The sequence below is a fragment of the Bemisia tabaci genome, chromosome 2 (assembly GCF_918797505.1).
Source record: "Bemisia tabaci chromosome 2, PGI_BMITA_v3".
NCBI classification, from domain to species: domain Eukaryota; kingdom Metazoa; phylum Arthropoda; class Insecta; order Hemiptera; family Aleyrodidae; genus Bemisia; species Bemisia tabaci.
The window spans coordinates 43838740-43852133 of NC_092794.1; the positions used below are offsets into that span (position 1 = coordinate 43838740).

At 34.4% G+C, this 13394-nt stretch overlaps 1 protein-coding gene across 1 annotated transcript in view; it reads right to left on the bottom strand.

Annotated features, from left to right (window-relative positions):
- Positions 1–13394, bottom strand: part of Dhc1 (dynein axonemal heavy chain 1) — a 58816-nt gene that overhangs the window by 20316 nt on the left and 25106 nt on the right. Inside the window, exons 31-50 of the mRNA XM_019055900.2 lie at positions 12546–12770; positions 12121–12293; positions 11624–11802; positions 10736–10923; positions 10061–10255; positions 9437–9733; positions 9136–9254; positions 8224–8351; positions 7508–7704; positions 6869–7054; positions 6360–6481; positions 5413–5600; positions 4568–4845; positions 4036–4276; positions 3366–3571; positions 2520–2683; positions 1870–1992; positions 1106–1298; positions 629–759; positions 141–289 (exon numbers count right to left, since the gene is read on the bottom strand). Of these exons, the coding sequence (XP_018911445.2) occupies positions 141–289; positions 629–759; positions 1106–1298; positions 1870–1992; positions 2520–2683; positions 3366–3571; positions 4036–4276; positions 4568–4845; positions 5413–5600; positions 6360–6481; positions 6869–7054; positions 7508–7704; positions 8224–8351; positions 9136–9254; positions 9437–9733; positions 10061–10255; positions 10736–10923; positions 11624–11802; positions 12121–12293; positions 12546–12770 (3682 nt within the window). The remainder of the gene's footprint in view (positions 1–140; positions 290–628; positions 760–1105; positions 1299–1869; positions 1993–2519; positions 2684–3365; positions 3572–4035; positions 4277–4567; positions 4846–5412; positions 5601–6359; positions 6482–6868; positions 7055–7507; positions 7705–8223; positions 8352–9135; positions 9255–9436; positions 9734–10060; positions 10256–10735; positions 10924–11623; positions 11803–12120; positions 12294–12545; positions 12771–13394) is intronic.

A 13394-nucleotide genomic window follows, 5' to 3' on the forward strand; every position in this document is an offset into this window, starting at 1 on the left:
ATGAGGTGACAAATTTAAAGACTCATTTTTACAGGAGAAAAAGCTTCATGGAAATAAAACAGGAAAGAAAAAAATAAGAGAGTGGCTGAAGGAGGAACAAAGATCAGAAAGAGAGAGAAAACAAAGGTTATGATAATTACCGGAGGATAAAATATTGTTTAAGTATTCCAAGAAGCCCTCTTCTTTGATATCAAGGTCAGTAAAAATGAACGTAGTGCCTTTTCCTTGAACACCACATGTACGGTACAACAATTTAAGGTCCTCCAGGAAGTTTCCAACATTATAAGATCTGTAAAGAAGGTAACATGATGATACATTAAGGTGATGCTGTGGCATTTTTAATAGCAGTTTGACTGTCGATCGGTCAATTCATAATTTCTGGATTTTAAGACACTTTTTTAAAAGATCCTCAATGGTCACAGTCTACTGTAAGATGTTGGGTACCCATAGGCAATATTGTATTCATTAGGAGCAGCGTGTAACTTCAAAACTAAAAATATTTTCACATCAACTGATCCAGACAAAATTTAAGCTCATTCTATAGGTAAATGGATCAACTTTCGGAAGGAAAGTTTCTGATGGACTCTGGAAGGGATAGTTGAAATCTCTACATAATTTTAATACGTACCTTGTGAGAGCGATCTGGAACGTTTTGTATCCAGCGATGAAAGACGCCAGTTGAGTGAGGGACTGTTTTCCAGATCCTCCGACACCAACTAACATTACATTACCTCTTGGATGACGAATCACTCTAGATATCTGTACGAACAAACAAAAAGGATATTTTAGTCTTTTGAAAAGTAATGGGAACCTATGAAAATAAATAATTACTTTTTGATTATCGCCAAAATGCAAAGAAACCATGATAATGTACACACATTTAATTTTGCTGATGAAACATCACTGACAATGACTGAACTGAAAGAGCCTTCTTTGAATTATAACTCTGCTATCAATCATTACATTCATGTTTTAAACTCCCTGTGGCTAGAGACTTGTTTTGGTGCAGACGTTGAATAAAAATACACAAATACATTTTTACAGTGGTGCTTTTGCGTGCATCTATGTTAAATATGAATTGAATAGGCAACAGATTTGAAATTACTTTTATCAAATGAAGCATAGCGTCTGGGAAGAACACAAGGTCCATTCCAGCACCTCGCACCATCTCATTAAACTGAGACAAAAACATGTCCAATCTCTCTCGCAATTCATTGAGATTAGTGACTGGTTCATAGACTTTTGGCAGTTCCATATCAGCCTCTTCTCCCTCTTCTCCTGTGGGTTCAGGGGCATCTCTGAAATTTTAATTTCATCTTGGAAGCATGTTTGACACAATTGTAAAATCAAAAAAATATCCGAGAAGTAAAAAAGTTTTTATATAAAATTATAATGCTTTTCATTTTTTTCAATGTTTTATGAATCGGAAATGCATGGTTGCCATACTTTAGAGACAGGGCCTCTCCATAAATGGGCATTTTGTGAACCCCTACAAGATTTTAGAAATTACTTTCACAAAAGGTAATTTTTCTTATTTCTGTGGCTAATTCTTTGATGAATATTTACAAGAGCGATATTTGCAACAAATAGAATAAGTTTCATGTTACGTCCATGATTGAGGCAAACAATTTTGGGGAACAAGAGTTTGGGGCTGTCCATCAAGAACCTGAGCAGGACATAATTCAATTTAAGAAATATGTATCCATAAAAAAAATACCCAAATGTTCAAATCAGATAAAATATGGACTGGAAAACATGTACGAGCATATCTTTGGATGCTTGGAGCTCCATATTTCTGAGTTTAATTTACAAGGAAAGAATGTATTTTATTCTGACAAAGGAAAGATAAAAAACTAAAAGATGCAATACCTCATGAAGTCCACAAATACAGGATTAGGAAGGGCCATTTCACGATAGTTCGCACCTAAAACTTCCTCTGTTACTGTCAGTAAAGTGTTATCAAACCAGTCTTTATCGGAAACCAGGGTGAATCTGTCTCAAAAAAAGATTAGCACAATTACAAACTTGAAAATAATGGACGAAAAATATTCTTCAAAAAATGCATGTCTCCTTGAGTCTGACAAAGGGCATGATGGTATAATAAAACTCACTTAAGCAACTGTTCTAAATTTTGTATCCCAGTAAAAACATAGAGGGTTTGACATTAGCTGCTTCCAGCTGATGTTCTTGACAAGATTGAGAAATTGGAGTCCCCAACAATGTGGGTATGTTAATACATACAGTTTGATAAGTAAAGAAACAAGATAGAAACTATGATACTATTTTTGGTATCAGTACTAGGGCCTTGCCGTCTATCCATAAATTCTGAGAAAATCATGAAAAATTCTGCTTTTTCCTAGGCGTAGGATGAAGTCTCTCAGTAAATACTCCGTTCTTCAGATAAAAATTGAATGAATCAATGAGTTATTCATTCACAATTTTACAGAAAATTCATTTTATTTTAATGACATGATTTTTAAAGAAACAAGTTTGGAGCATAAAATAAAATAGATACAAACCTATCAGAAAAAACCCGGGTGCACTCATGTTTCCATAAAAGCATGAGGGTAGCCTCACAATCGATGACAGTACTGAGTGTGCCGACCATCCCTTGCCATATGCGAGATAAATCTCTTAAGCTGAATACATAGTGGAACTTTGCTGGAGTAGGTAAGAGAACAGCCTGGATGGAAAACAATTTGTTTCAGCGAATGTATTTGAAGATGTACAGCAATACTCTCATTATCCCACAATTTGTGGCAAGGACCCCAACAGATATCAAAAAGTTGGATAATCAAAACTACCGAAGAAAGACTGAAAAAATGTCATTTCAGGCCCTGTTTATAACTAAAAAACACAGGCTTGACCCACTTTCTATCGTACTTGAAAATATAATCATTATTCGGAAAAAAACCACATACGAGTTAAATTTTTGTCAAAAAAACCGGTTTTTGTCATGTCGGCTTACTGATTCTGGACCAAAAACTCAATTTTGAATACGTTGAATAATTGGTGGTCAGATAATTGGGGTAATACTGTATTTTGTTAGAACAAAGAAGAAAATCTGTTGTACATATTTTTTGTTTGAGGTTTGTTTCAAAACCAAAACCTGTGTTCGATATTATAATTAATTTTTATATTGTACTCTTCATCTACCTCCATCAATCAAAATAAAGAGCTCAGAATTCCACAGCTGAGTCAAAATTGGGACTATTAAGATTTTCAGTTGAATTACGCTTGCCATCAGAGGTCACTAGTTTTGGTGACTGTACTTAGTAGTTAGAGAAATGCTCTTGTTTAGTGCAGCATGAACTTTTTAAATAATAATTACTCATAACTATTTCACTGAAAAGAAAAAATCTCACTCTTGTTTTGTGCCATAACATCCGGGTGAGAGGAATCAATTTCTTGACTAAATTTCGGACATCTATGCTGAAACCTCTTTTTGCATTATAGTGACCTTCTCCAACAACGCGAAATATTTTGTCAATTGATTCATCGGTCGGTAAAGGACAGTTAAAAACGCAGAACTGGCGTTTGAGTCGAGATGGAATGTCATTACGGCCTCCACCTGAAATAAATACAAAATTCCCAATTTTTTACTTTACCGGATTTACTGGTTATAAACATGAGATTCAAACTAGGTAATGTAACGGGAACGAGTTTATGCATGCGATTTTTTCGGGACTAGAAGCTAGTCAAAAAAAAAATTAAAACATTCAAATTTGATGATTTTTATTGAGTTGAGGCAGAAAAATGAAATTTGAGATTGCAATGGAAACATTTCTTTCAAGTCTTTAAGATGAAGTTATGAGCGGTTCAGGTTATTTTCATAACACACAGTTACATTATAATTCACCAATTGAATATCCAGAACATGACGGATCAGAATTTAAAACATTTTCTCGAAACAACATTTTCCAAATTGAGTTGAGAAATTGGCACGTTTGAACACAAAAATACAGATTATAGGTAAATTTTAAGCACTGAATTTGATATTTTAATTCTCATTGATATGAGATTCGAAATACTGACCTGGTAAGCCCATTGCAGCGACAAACTGAATATCCACCAGTGTAGTGAATTCACCAGGTTTTTCCAAACTGTAAAATCCATGCATGTCCATTGTTTGGCGAACAATTTCGTTGGTGACCTGATCACCCCACTCGTTGATCTGTGGGAGATTAATGTCATCAATGAATACTGTCATTTTCCGACCTCCTGGAGGACCAAAGGTATTACCCATTCTTTTCTCCACGTAGCTTTCAATCGTTTTCTGTAACACAGATGAGAACCTTTGTATAGTAAGCACAGACAAATAATCTTGCTCCACACTTAGCTGTGCAGAAAGGTTCTCCATACGAAGAATTTTAAAGAAATGATGACACAATAAGAGCGTTACAATACAATGTTGAAAGTTTGCGAGGAAATTTTAGATTCAAGAAAGCTCTGGTGATTATTATTATTTTTGTAATATTCAAGATATCTTGAATTGCATTAAAAGAAATTGTAGATTGTAGATTGTGTAGAAGAATTGAATTGTTATAGAAAAATTGATGCATCCCACCTGGAATTGGTATGGGCTTGTCGCAGAGGAAAAATTAAAAGACCGACTGAGATGCTGCTCAGGATTTGATTTTTTCATGTATGATTTCATCATTACAGTCTTAGCAGAGCCTTGTTCTCCGATTAAAAGGACAGCTTTCTCTTGCTTGGCTATACAATGGATCAAGTAGCCGGTGCGAACGTTGTCTACGATTGGAACTAATATTGAACTGTAATCTGGTGTGCTTGACTCAGGGTATGAGTAACTGGAGATCATTGCTGTCCAAAGCTCCCACTTCCCTTTTGAAAAATGGAAAAAAAAAATTATGAGGAAAACGAAATGAGGATTCGATTGCAGCAAATCATAATTTCACTACGGACGCTAAAACATGGCAGGAATTAAAGCTTCACAAGATACAAGTTCTGCTGCGCCAAGGGAGAACGTTGTAAGAACACCTGAATGCTACCAAATTTCTTCAGATAAAATATTTATTTTTGAGAAAAGTTATAGATATTTTTCCTTGGAATTTCCAGGTACTTCGTATGAAAAATCGAACAAAGAGACCTTAATGCAGGAGTAAAAGGTTGGATGGGATGAAACTCTTGATGCAAATATCTCTTTGAAGCTAAAAAAAAAAAATAAATAAAATGACTACTTTGTTGATAATGTTTTTGGCGATTTTATCAGTAAAATTTTGTAACAAATTAAGATAAAAGCTGATAAAAACTCATGTACATTCATGGTGCTAGCAATTATACTGTGATAGAAGGGAAGCAAAATCACAACTTTTTTGTTAAGAAATGCTTCTGGGGATATAATAGTATTGACCAAACTCAAAAACAAACAAAATAAATTTAGTGACGTACCTTCATCGGTAACAAAGTAATCAAACACCGTTAGCGAAGAAGATCCAGGAATTGGAGGCAAATCTAAGACTGTTAACTTATCTTTGAAGAATTCGTTTAATTTTTTTCTGTCACTTAAGTCTAAAAGAGCTCCCATTGACCAAACCAGCGCAAATACATACAGTTTTTGGAGATGTTCTACAGACAACCTACAAAAGAAACATAAATGAATTAACAGGTAAAAAATGAAGGGGTGCATCTACACAAAGCTGTACTGGAACTGAATACCAGCCAATCTGCATTTGGACTGCTGGATCATTTTAGCTGCTCTTTTGCCATGTGAAAGAGGAAGACCAATCCAAAATCATCATAAATATTGACCGGCCCACTAAAATTTTTCTAGGTGACCCCACTTGCCTGTTTGTCCCGGCGTGTGCATATTTTTTTTTTTTCATTCTGACTTATCAGGTGATTCAACTTGAATTGAAGAAGGGACATGAGCCCTAGGAAATTTGAATTTCAAAGCTGTTGAAAAATGCCTCAAAAAGCTTATACAATTTTTTAAAACTATCAATCTGCTAAGTTAAGGCCGAATCTACTTTTGAAAACTTGTTTCCTCCTCAAGATTGTGAGACAATTATATGTAAATTAGAAAGGGGAGAATATTTCAATTGAAATTATGGTTTTTCTTTGAAGTGACTTCTTCTACGATGGTTGGAAACTCAAGAGATGCAGATATCCAACATTGCTGGGAGCATCTATTCAGGGTAAATGACGGAACGTCATTGTTTACATTCAATGTTTATGTTCAATCTGTTCAGGACCATAGACCGCCCCCTATTCACCCCTGTGATAATACTCAACGGGCACGGTCAGATATAGAGGTCAAGGTTCTTCAAAAATTCTCATTTCCACCCCATCTCAGGTGTCCATTCCTTGCAGAAAAATAGAAAATCTTTTGGACTTACTGCATGACAATGTCCTTTTTATCTTTGCCGTCTTCCTCCACTTCAACAGGTTTTTCCTCCGTTCGTTCAGCTGACTCAGTGTCCGTTTCAATGGGCACTAATCCTTGCAGTAAGATCAATACCTTCATGAAACACAAAAAACAATCTACATATTTTAAGGAGCCAAAAGTATTTTAAAATCAAAATGTAATGACAAATAAAGGCTATTAGAAATCTAATAAGACAGGATACTTTTAAAAAATGTTTCCCGATCAGCCCCGTCAGGAAAAAGGGTAGGATGGAAGTTGCCCCTACGGTATGCATTAAAATTATGCTTTAAAGTAAAATGAACATAATTTCCATAAAAAATGTCTTATATTCTATGAAATAATGTAAATCATGAATTCTTTTAATTAAAACTCAATTTTTTAAAGTGAGAGGCTGTGACTCTTCTTAAACCACTGAAATGATGTATTGTAAGGTCAAAATTCACAAAGACAAAAAAAAAATGTGTTTGCATTTTTTTATACCTGTTGAACGATGTTTATTTGAAGAACTTTCATTGTTAAATTGAGATTATGTTGGGACCACGTGTAGAGCTGTCCAAATGACTCATCAAAAAGATGTTGAAAAACAGATTGTTCTCGGCTTGAGCGTGTTTTTAACCATGCAGCTAGCACAGGACACCAGTCAAGCCCAGATGAGCTCATGTAGACCTAAACAAACATACAAAATTATCAATTCTTTTTTAACCATGATATGTGGCATCATTGTTCCTGATTATTAATTAATACCTATGACATCAAAGTGAAGATTTATTGAAATTTCATGTGTATTAAAATTTAGGGAAACGCTACCCTAGAGAAAAGGTTTTTACAGGCTCATTGATCAGATTTTTACATAAATTCGTTGGAAGAAGTTGGAATTTCCTTTGTCTGAGAAAAGGTTCAAAAACTTTCCTTGGGGTGTGCAAACTCATTGCCTATAAAACGCTATAAATCAGCAAATTCTTGACCGAATGGGCTCAATAGGGTTGCTTTGGAAAGCGATGAAAATAATCTTTGAGCTCAAGCGATCCGCATATCATTAACTTCATTTATTTGGAGTCGGTGTCAAGACTCTAAGGCATACCATGTAAATGACATTCATTGACTTTATAAGAGGATTACCATTCCATTCCGAGATACTGTTGCTGGAGACGCATTGTCGATGTTGTGAGGCTCAAAAATAATTTTGCAAGTTGCAGCCATTGGTAAACGATCCCCATTAGCTAGAGTAAGAGTTTTATTGTCATCCAAAACAGAATTTAAATTTTCGATCCAAATACTATCGACAGGACCATCAAGAACGAGCCAAACGTATTCACCTTAAAAAAATTCATACCAAACTAGTTCAACAGGCATGACAGCAATAAATGTAGATAAGGAAACATATTAAGAAGGTTGTAAGTACTATTGATGACACAAGGATATGACATCGATCACAAGTCAAGGAATTTTCAAGGAGCCTTTTAAAAGTTGAGTTCGAATCTTTGTAAGAATTGAAAAATATTACAATTGTAATTAAATTTTGTCTGATAAATGATATTTTTATGAAAGAAATTTTGTAATTTTTGTTGATAAAAATGATTAGTGCTAGATATTTTAAGTTAATCCTAGCAGGGATTTTTAGTTATTCATTTTTTTAAAGTAGGTGATACTTTCCAATTGAATGAGTAAAAAGTGATTTGATATTTACAACTATTTTCCAATAGGACTTGCTGAAAGGTTCATTGTTGACTTGAATGAAAAATTTGAACCACTTCAACTTACATCAGACGGCTGAATAAATATTCTAAATCTGTTAATATAATATCGAAACATGAAAAAGAAAAAGGTCTGGGTACCAGGTTTTAATTTTAAGGTTTTTCTCCACAGAGCTGAAAATATGCCATCGGTCCAATCATTGGTAGCAACATCTAGTCGCCCGAACATTTGAGCAGCTGTTATAGATTTTGGATTCATTCTCATTTCTCTGTTTGAATTTAAAACAAAAGATACAGTAAAAAAAAATTGGAAGACATTCACTAATAATGCAAGACATGAAAACCAGGTTCCAGCTGGTTTTAGAATTGAGAGGTTATAAAGAAAGTGAGGCACCTGGGACCTGCCGTTGAGAATCTCTATATTGGACCCAACGAACAAACTCCTTTCCTCTGTATGCTTTTCTTTATCTATTTCACTCAGTTTTTCTCCCTTTATCAAATTCTGAAAGACTTCAGTTCCACACGCCTAATAATGATTGAAAGCTGAGAAGAGGTGAATTGCAAATCTTGCCTTTAATGATTATGTACATACTGATTAGCTTTCCATCCAATTTTTAGCTTATCAATGCTTATATTCTTCCTAATTTTATCATTCACCTGGAATCAAAATTGGATCGCACTTAGCTTAAGGGAATCAGCAAGATTACAGTGTTTTCAAAATTATGTAACTTCTTGTTCTCTTTGAAAATACTAAATATGCGTATGTGCTATATTAAAATCTTGAAATATTTTCCTCTAAAATTAACAATTTTATAGGGGGAAAGCAAAAACTATTTTTTATGCTGAGAATTTTTTAAATGAAAATGCACGAATTTTATAACACTGTAATCGTGCTGATTCTTTTCTGCTAAATTCAATCCAATTGTAGTCCTCATTAGCACTTTGCCTCCACTTTAATTTTTGAAGCCATTGAACAGCCAATCACTAGAGCTCTCAAATAAGGGGAATGTAGAAATTATGAAAAAATGATATTTCGGTAAAAAAAGAGGTTACCTGTGTGGTTCTCCACAAAGAGTCAGTGCTTTCATTAAAATGTGAATACACATTGTTTTTCCGGCTCCTGCCGGACCCAGAGTCATGATTCCATGCCTGACTCTCTGCGTTTCATACAACTAGAACAAGTCAAACATAAATAGATTTATAACAAATAATATTGATTATTTTTTAGTCTTACATTTTATGTTATTATGATACTAAAACCTAATTGTAAATATTTACGGACAAAATTTGTATGATCAATCTTGATCATTTAATGACAACCTTTATGATATTAACATGGATGAAAAGCACATACCTGAATTAATTTCAGTACCCATGGAGCATGATAAATGAGACCGGCTTGCTCTGTTTGCTCAGCAATGGCAGTTTCAAGCTGTGGATATGATGTTTTCTCAAGAACCTGATTCGGGAACAAGTCCGCAACCAAGGAAATGAATAATGGCTCGTCTTCATCAATGAGTTTTGAAAGATTCATGTCACGCAACACTCTCATGACGATGGTTGACTCTGAATCTTTTGAGTTGATTCTTTTAGCAGCTCCTAGAGTTCGAAGAACTGATAGAATGTTTCTCAAACCGAAGTCATAATGGACCTAAAAAAGCCCATCAAAAGATCAGTTAAAAGATTTTTTTTACACGCAGGATATAGACTAGTTTTTGAGAGCTCAACAGCTACTTTATGGATTGAGGATGTTTATTTCCTTCCTAGTGAAACAACTAACGCAAACAGAGATACATGCTTTTGCACTTTGGCTATCGATATACCGCAAGTGCACGCACTAAAAAACATGATCCATGTGACAACTCTTAGTTCAATTTTACTGTGAGCAACTTTACTTATAATCCCTTGATAAAAAAAAATAAAATCACATAAAAATAGTACTTAAATGACTGTCGAGTGAAACAAAGATTAAGCTCACCTGCTTGGTGAGTTGCTCCTCACAAAGTTTGTACAGGGTGTAAAATTTACGAGCAAGAGTAATATTTTCAAGAAAACCACAACTTGCGAGTTTCACTCTGATGATAATTTGCCGATCAGGAACCATCATGGCTACTGTTCTAAATTGTATTTTTAAATTTTCGGGTAGTTCTTTGCGTCCTGCGTATCCAGGGTTCTTGGAAAAGCAAAATAAAAGAAATATTGGTATGTATTGATTAATTTTCACCAAAAAGAGAAAAAAATATTAGATTATCTAAATTTAGACATTATACAAATTTATTTTGAGGAAAACCATGAAAAGTCTTGAGTTTTAAGCAGATGAATGATCAGCTTCTTAATCTTAGGAAAAACTTCCAAGGTGGTGCAAAGGCTTACTGCCAAGAAATTGAAACAGATGTTTAATAACTTGCTGTTTTAATAGTATTTGGAATGTAGGATTCTGTAAGGATAACTGATTCCTTTTTCAATGAGTTTAAGATACAAGATTAGTTTTAGCCTGCTGGCTGCCATGCCAGCCCTTAGGGACCAGCAGTGAAAGGCAACAAGGCCACAAAGATGGGTAAAAGAAGCAGCAAGTTGACACATGCAGAAAACTAGATTTGCAATAAAAGAAATGGCATGGACAATAGCAATGCAAGTTTGGAATACTATTTACCATCGTAATAAAAATTCCAAACTCAGAACAAAGATCGATCATATCACCGTCAGTAAATACAAACTGCTTCTTTTTTTCTTTTTTAGCTGCAAGAACTACAGCTATCTGTTGAGCTGCAACAGAAAGAACTGGTAGTTCTATCCGGTTGAATTCATCAAAGCATCCCCATGATCCAGACTGAGCCAACCCTGGGGGAAAAAACAAACGGCCGAATAAAAAAAATTGAAACATTTTCTGTTGTATTACATTAAAACAGAATTAAGAAATCACTTGATTGACATCATCCCAGCTGCTACTGATTTTTCCTACAAATGTATAGAGATCAGCTGGAAAATGACTAAAATTACTCAGACTTAAAAAATATGCTTTTATCAGGGCCTTAATTTGTGAAAGTTACCTTAGGCTCTTTAATCGTTTGGGCCACACACCATGTGACAAATCAGCATAACAGGTGAGAACGGAAAGGAAGCATCCATTATTTATACTTTAAAATATTATTTTAAAACCAAAACACATAAGATATATATTTCATAATATTAGTTCTTATCATTAATAAAAGTCGACTCCCAAAGTGCAAAACGATGTATCTCCATTGCGGTGTTTCAAAATTTCTGCGCCTAGTTTATTTTTCCGAGGAGAAACAAGCCAATTTTACGGCTTGAAATTTACACAGGAACCACTGCTAACATAGAAAAAACACATGAAGTTTTCACAAAACATTGATTAGTTTTCCAAAGAGAAAATAAACAATAACAGGAAGTCTGCAACTTCACAAACGGAGATACGTCATTTCGCAGTTTGGCCATCAGAGTAACACCAATAAATCTCACTTTTTTACTGCAACAAACCATTGGATAAATCAACGAGTTAAGAGGGGCAAAGCCTTACCTTTGTAAATTCTTCCCAGGCCTCGATAGTCCATCTGATCAGAACAGTTGAATACCACGACGTACTTTGCTAAAGTTTTTCCCATGTCCTTAACTGTCTCAGTTTTTCCAGTCCCTGCTGGACCACATGGAGAACCACCCATACTCATAGCCAATGCTTGTGCTAAGGTGATGTAACACCTGGTAACAGGAAAAAAGACAGGTCTACACTTAGAAACTTATGGGAAAAAAACACTATGAAGTGGCCCGGACTGTATGTAACAAGGTGGAGAAATGGTACTGGGTCCACATCATTTCGCCGGGAAACAAAGCCAAGAAATTCCAAAAATTAAAATTAGAGTCAAAATTAATTTTACAGATTATAATTAATTGAACAGGAGATTTTCAGCTTTGTGCTGATTTTTAACAGAATAGTAATTTAGCTCATAATAAAATACATTTAATGAACCAACAAATTGTAAAATCTTCTCTGAGGTGTAAGTAAATTTATGATCCTACCGATCAGTTAGTGGTGTGATGACCAAACGTTCTGTGCATCCAAGATATTCATTCTGATACGTGAATGTTACATCAGTGATAGCAATCCAAGTCTTGTCCATGTCTTCTTTGAAATAAAAGCGACATTGTTTCAACCACTCAAAATCATTAACCGATCGGACATTCAAACGACACTAGAAAAATTGGAAAATGAAAACAAAATTTTAAAAATCCACTTGGTTCAGAATATAAATTATTCATGAAGTCTAATATATCAGTAATAGCTGTAAAAATTTTAAGAGAATGGTACAAACTTTTGGGACACCCCGAATGTGATTTGCCTAAAAAAATAAAAGGTTCAGGAGCTTCAGGAGCCACAATGAATACTTGATACTATATTCCATATCATAAGAGTTAGATGCCTAATAGATGTTGAATATTCTTACCAAAATATCAAAAATATCTCGCTGATGAACATGAATTGTGATGAGTGTTTCAAATTTGGTCCTTTCAATGCGTGTTAGGTCACGAGTGGTTTGATCAATTAATGTATTCAAAAGTTCTAAAAATTTGTTGTTTGTTTCCGGCATGAGCTTCTTGTCAGAACGAGCTTGAATTAAGGCTGACTCTGAATCACGAGTCCATATCATCTGGATTCCTAAAATACCGACCTTAACAAAGAAAATTTTATTAATAACAAAATTTGTTTCTTATCTGAGCATGCATTATTTGGATAAGTTGTTTACTTTCTGATTACTGAAAATTTGTTGTTGCTACATTTTTACTTGCCAATGGGAATTCCAAAAGTTCACACTTCCATCTTTGAAGTGTTGACTTCCTTGGAAGTTGCACGCTGCATTATACAAAATAAAATAAATAAATGAAGTCAAAACTAAATAAAAAAAACGAAAATAAACAAAACTAAATTCTCGGACGAAGAGGATAAAGTTGACAATATGGCAAGTGAGGAGCAAGAAGAAATTATGTATCCGTAATCAGAAGGTAAACAACTGATGACACCAATTATTTGAATGTCATGAAGCTAGGATTTTTTTGTCATACAAAAGCTACTAAAATTAGGAGAAAGGCTTGCCCTCACATTTTCATTCTACAATACAGAAAAACCTCTACTGTCCACAATGATTGGAATCAAATTATCCGCAACAAGAGCGAATTGTAAACTTCAGATAATCGAAAATAAGACAGCAAGGATAGAAAAACTACCACAATGACTTTAAACTGGAGGAATCACTATAAAATATGTGGAAAGCATTGGAGACAAACATGTTGATAGA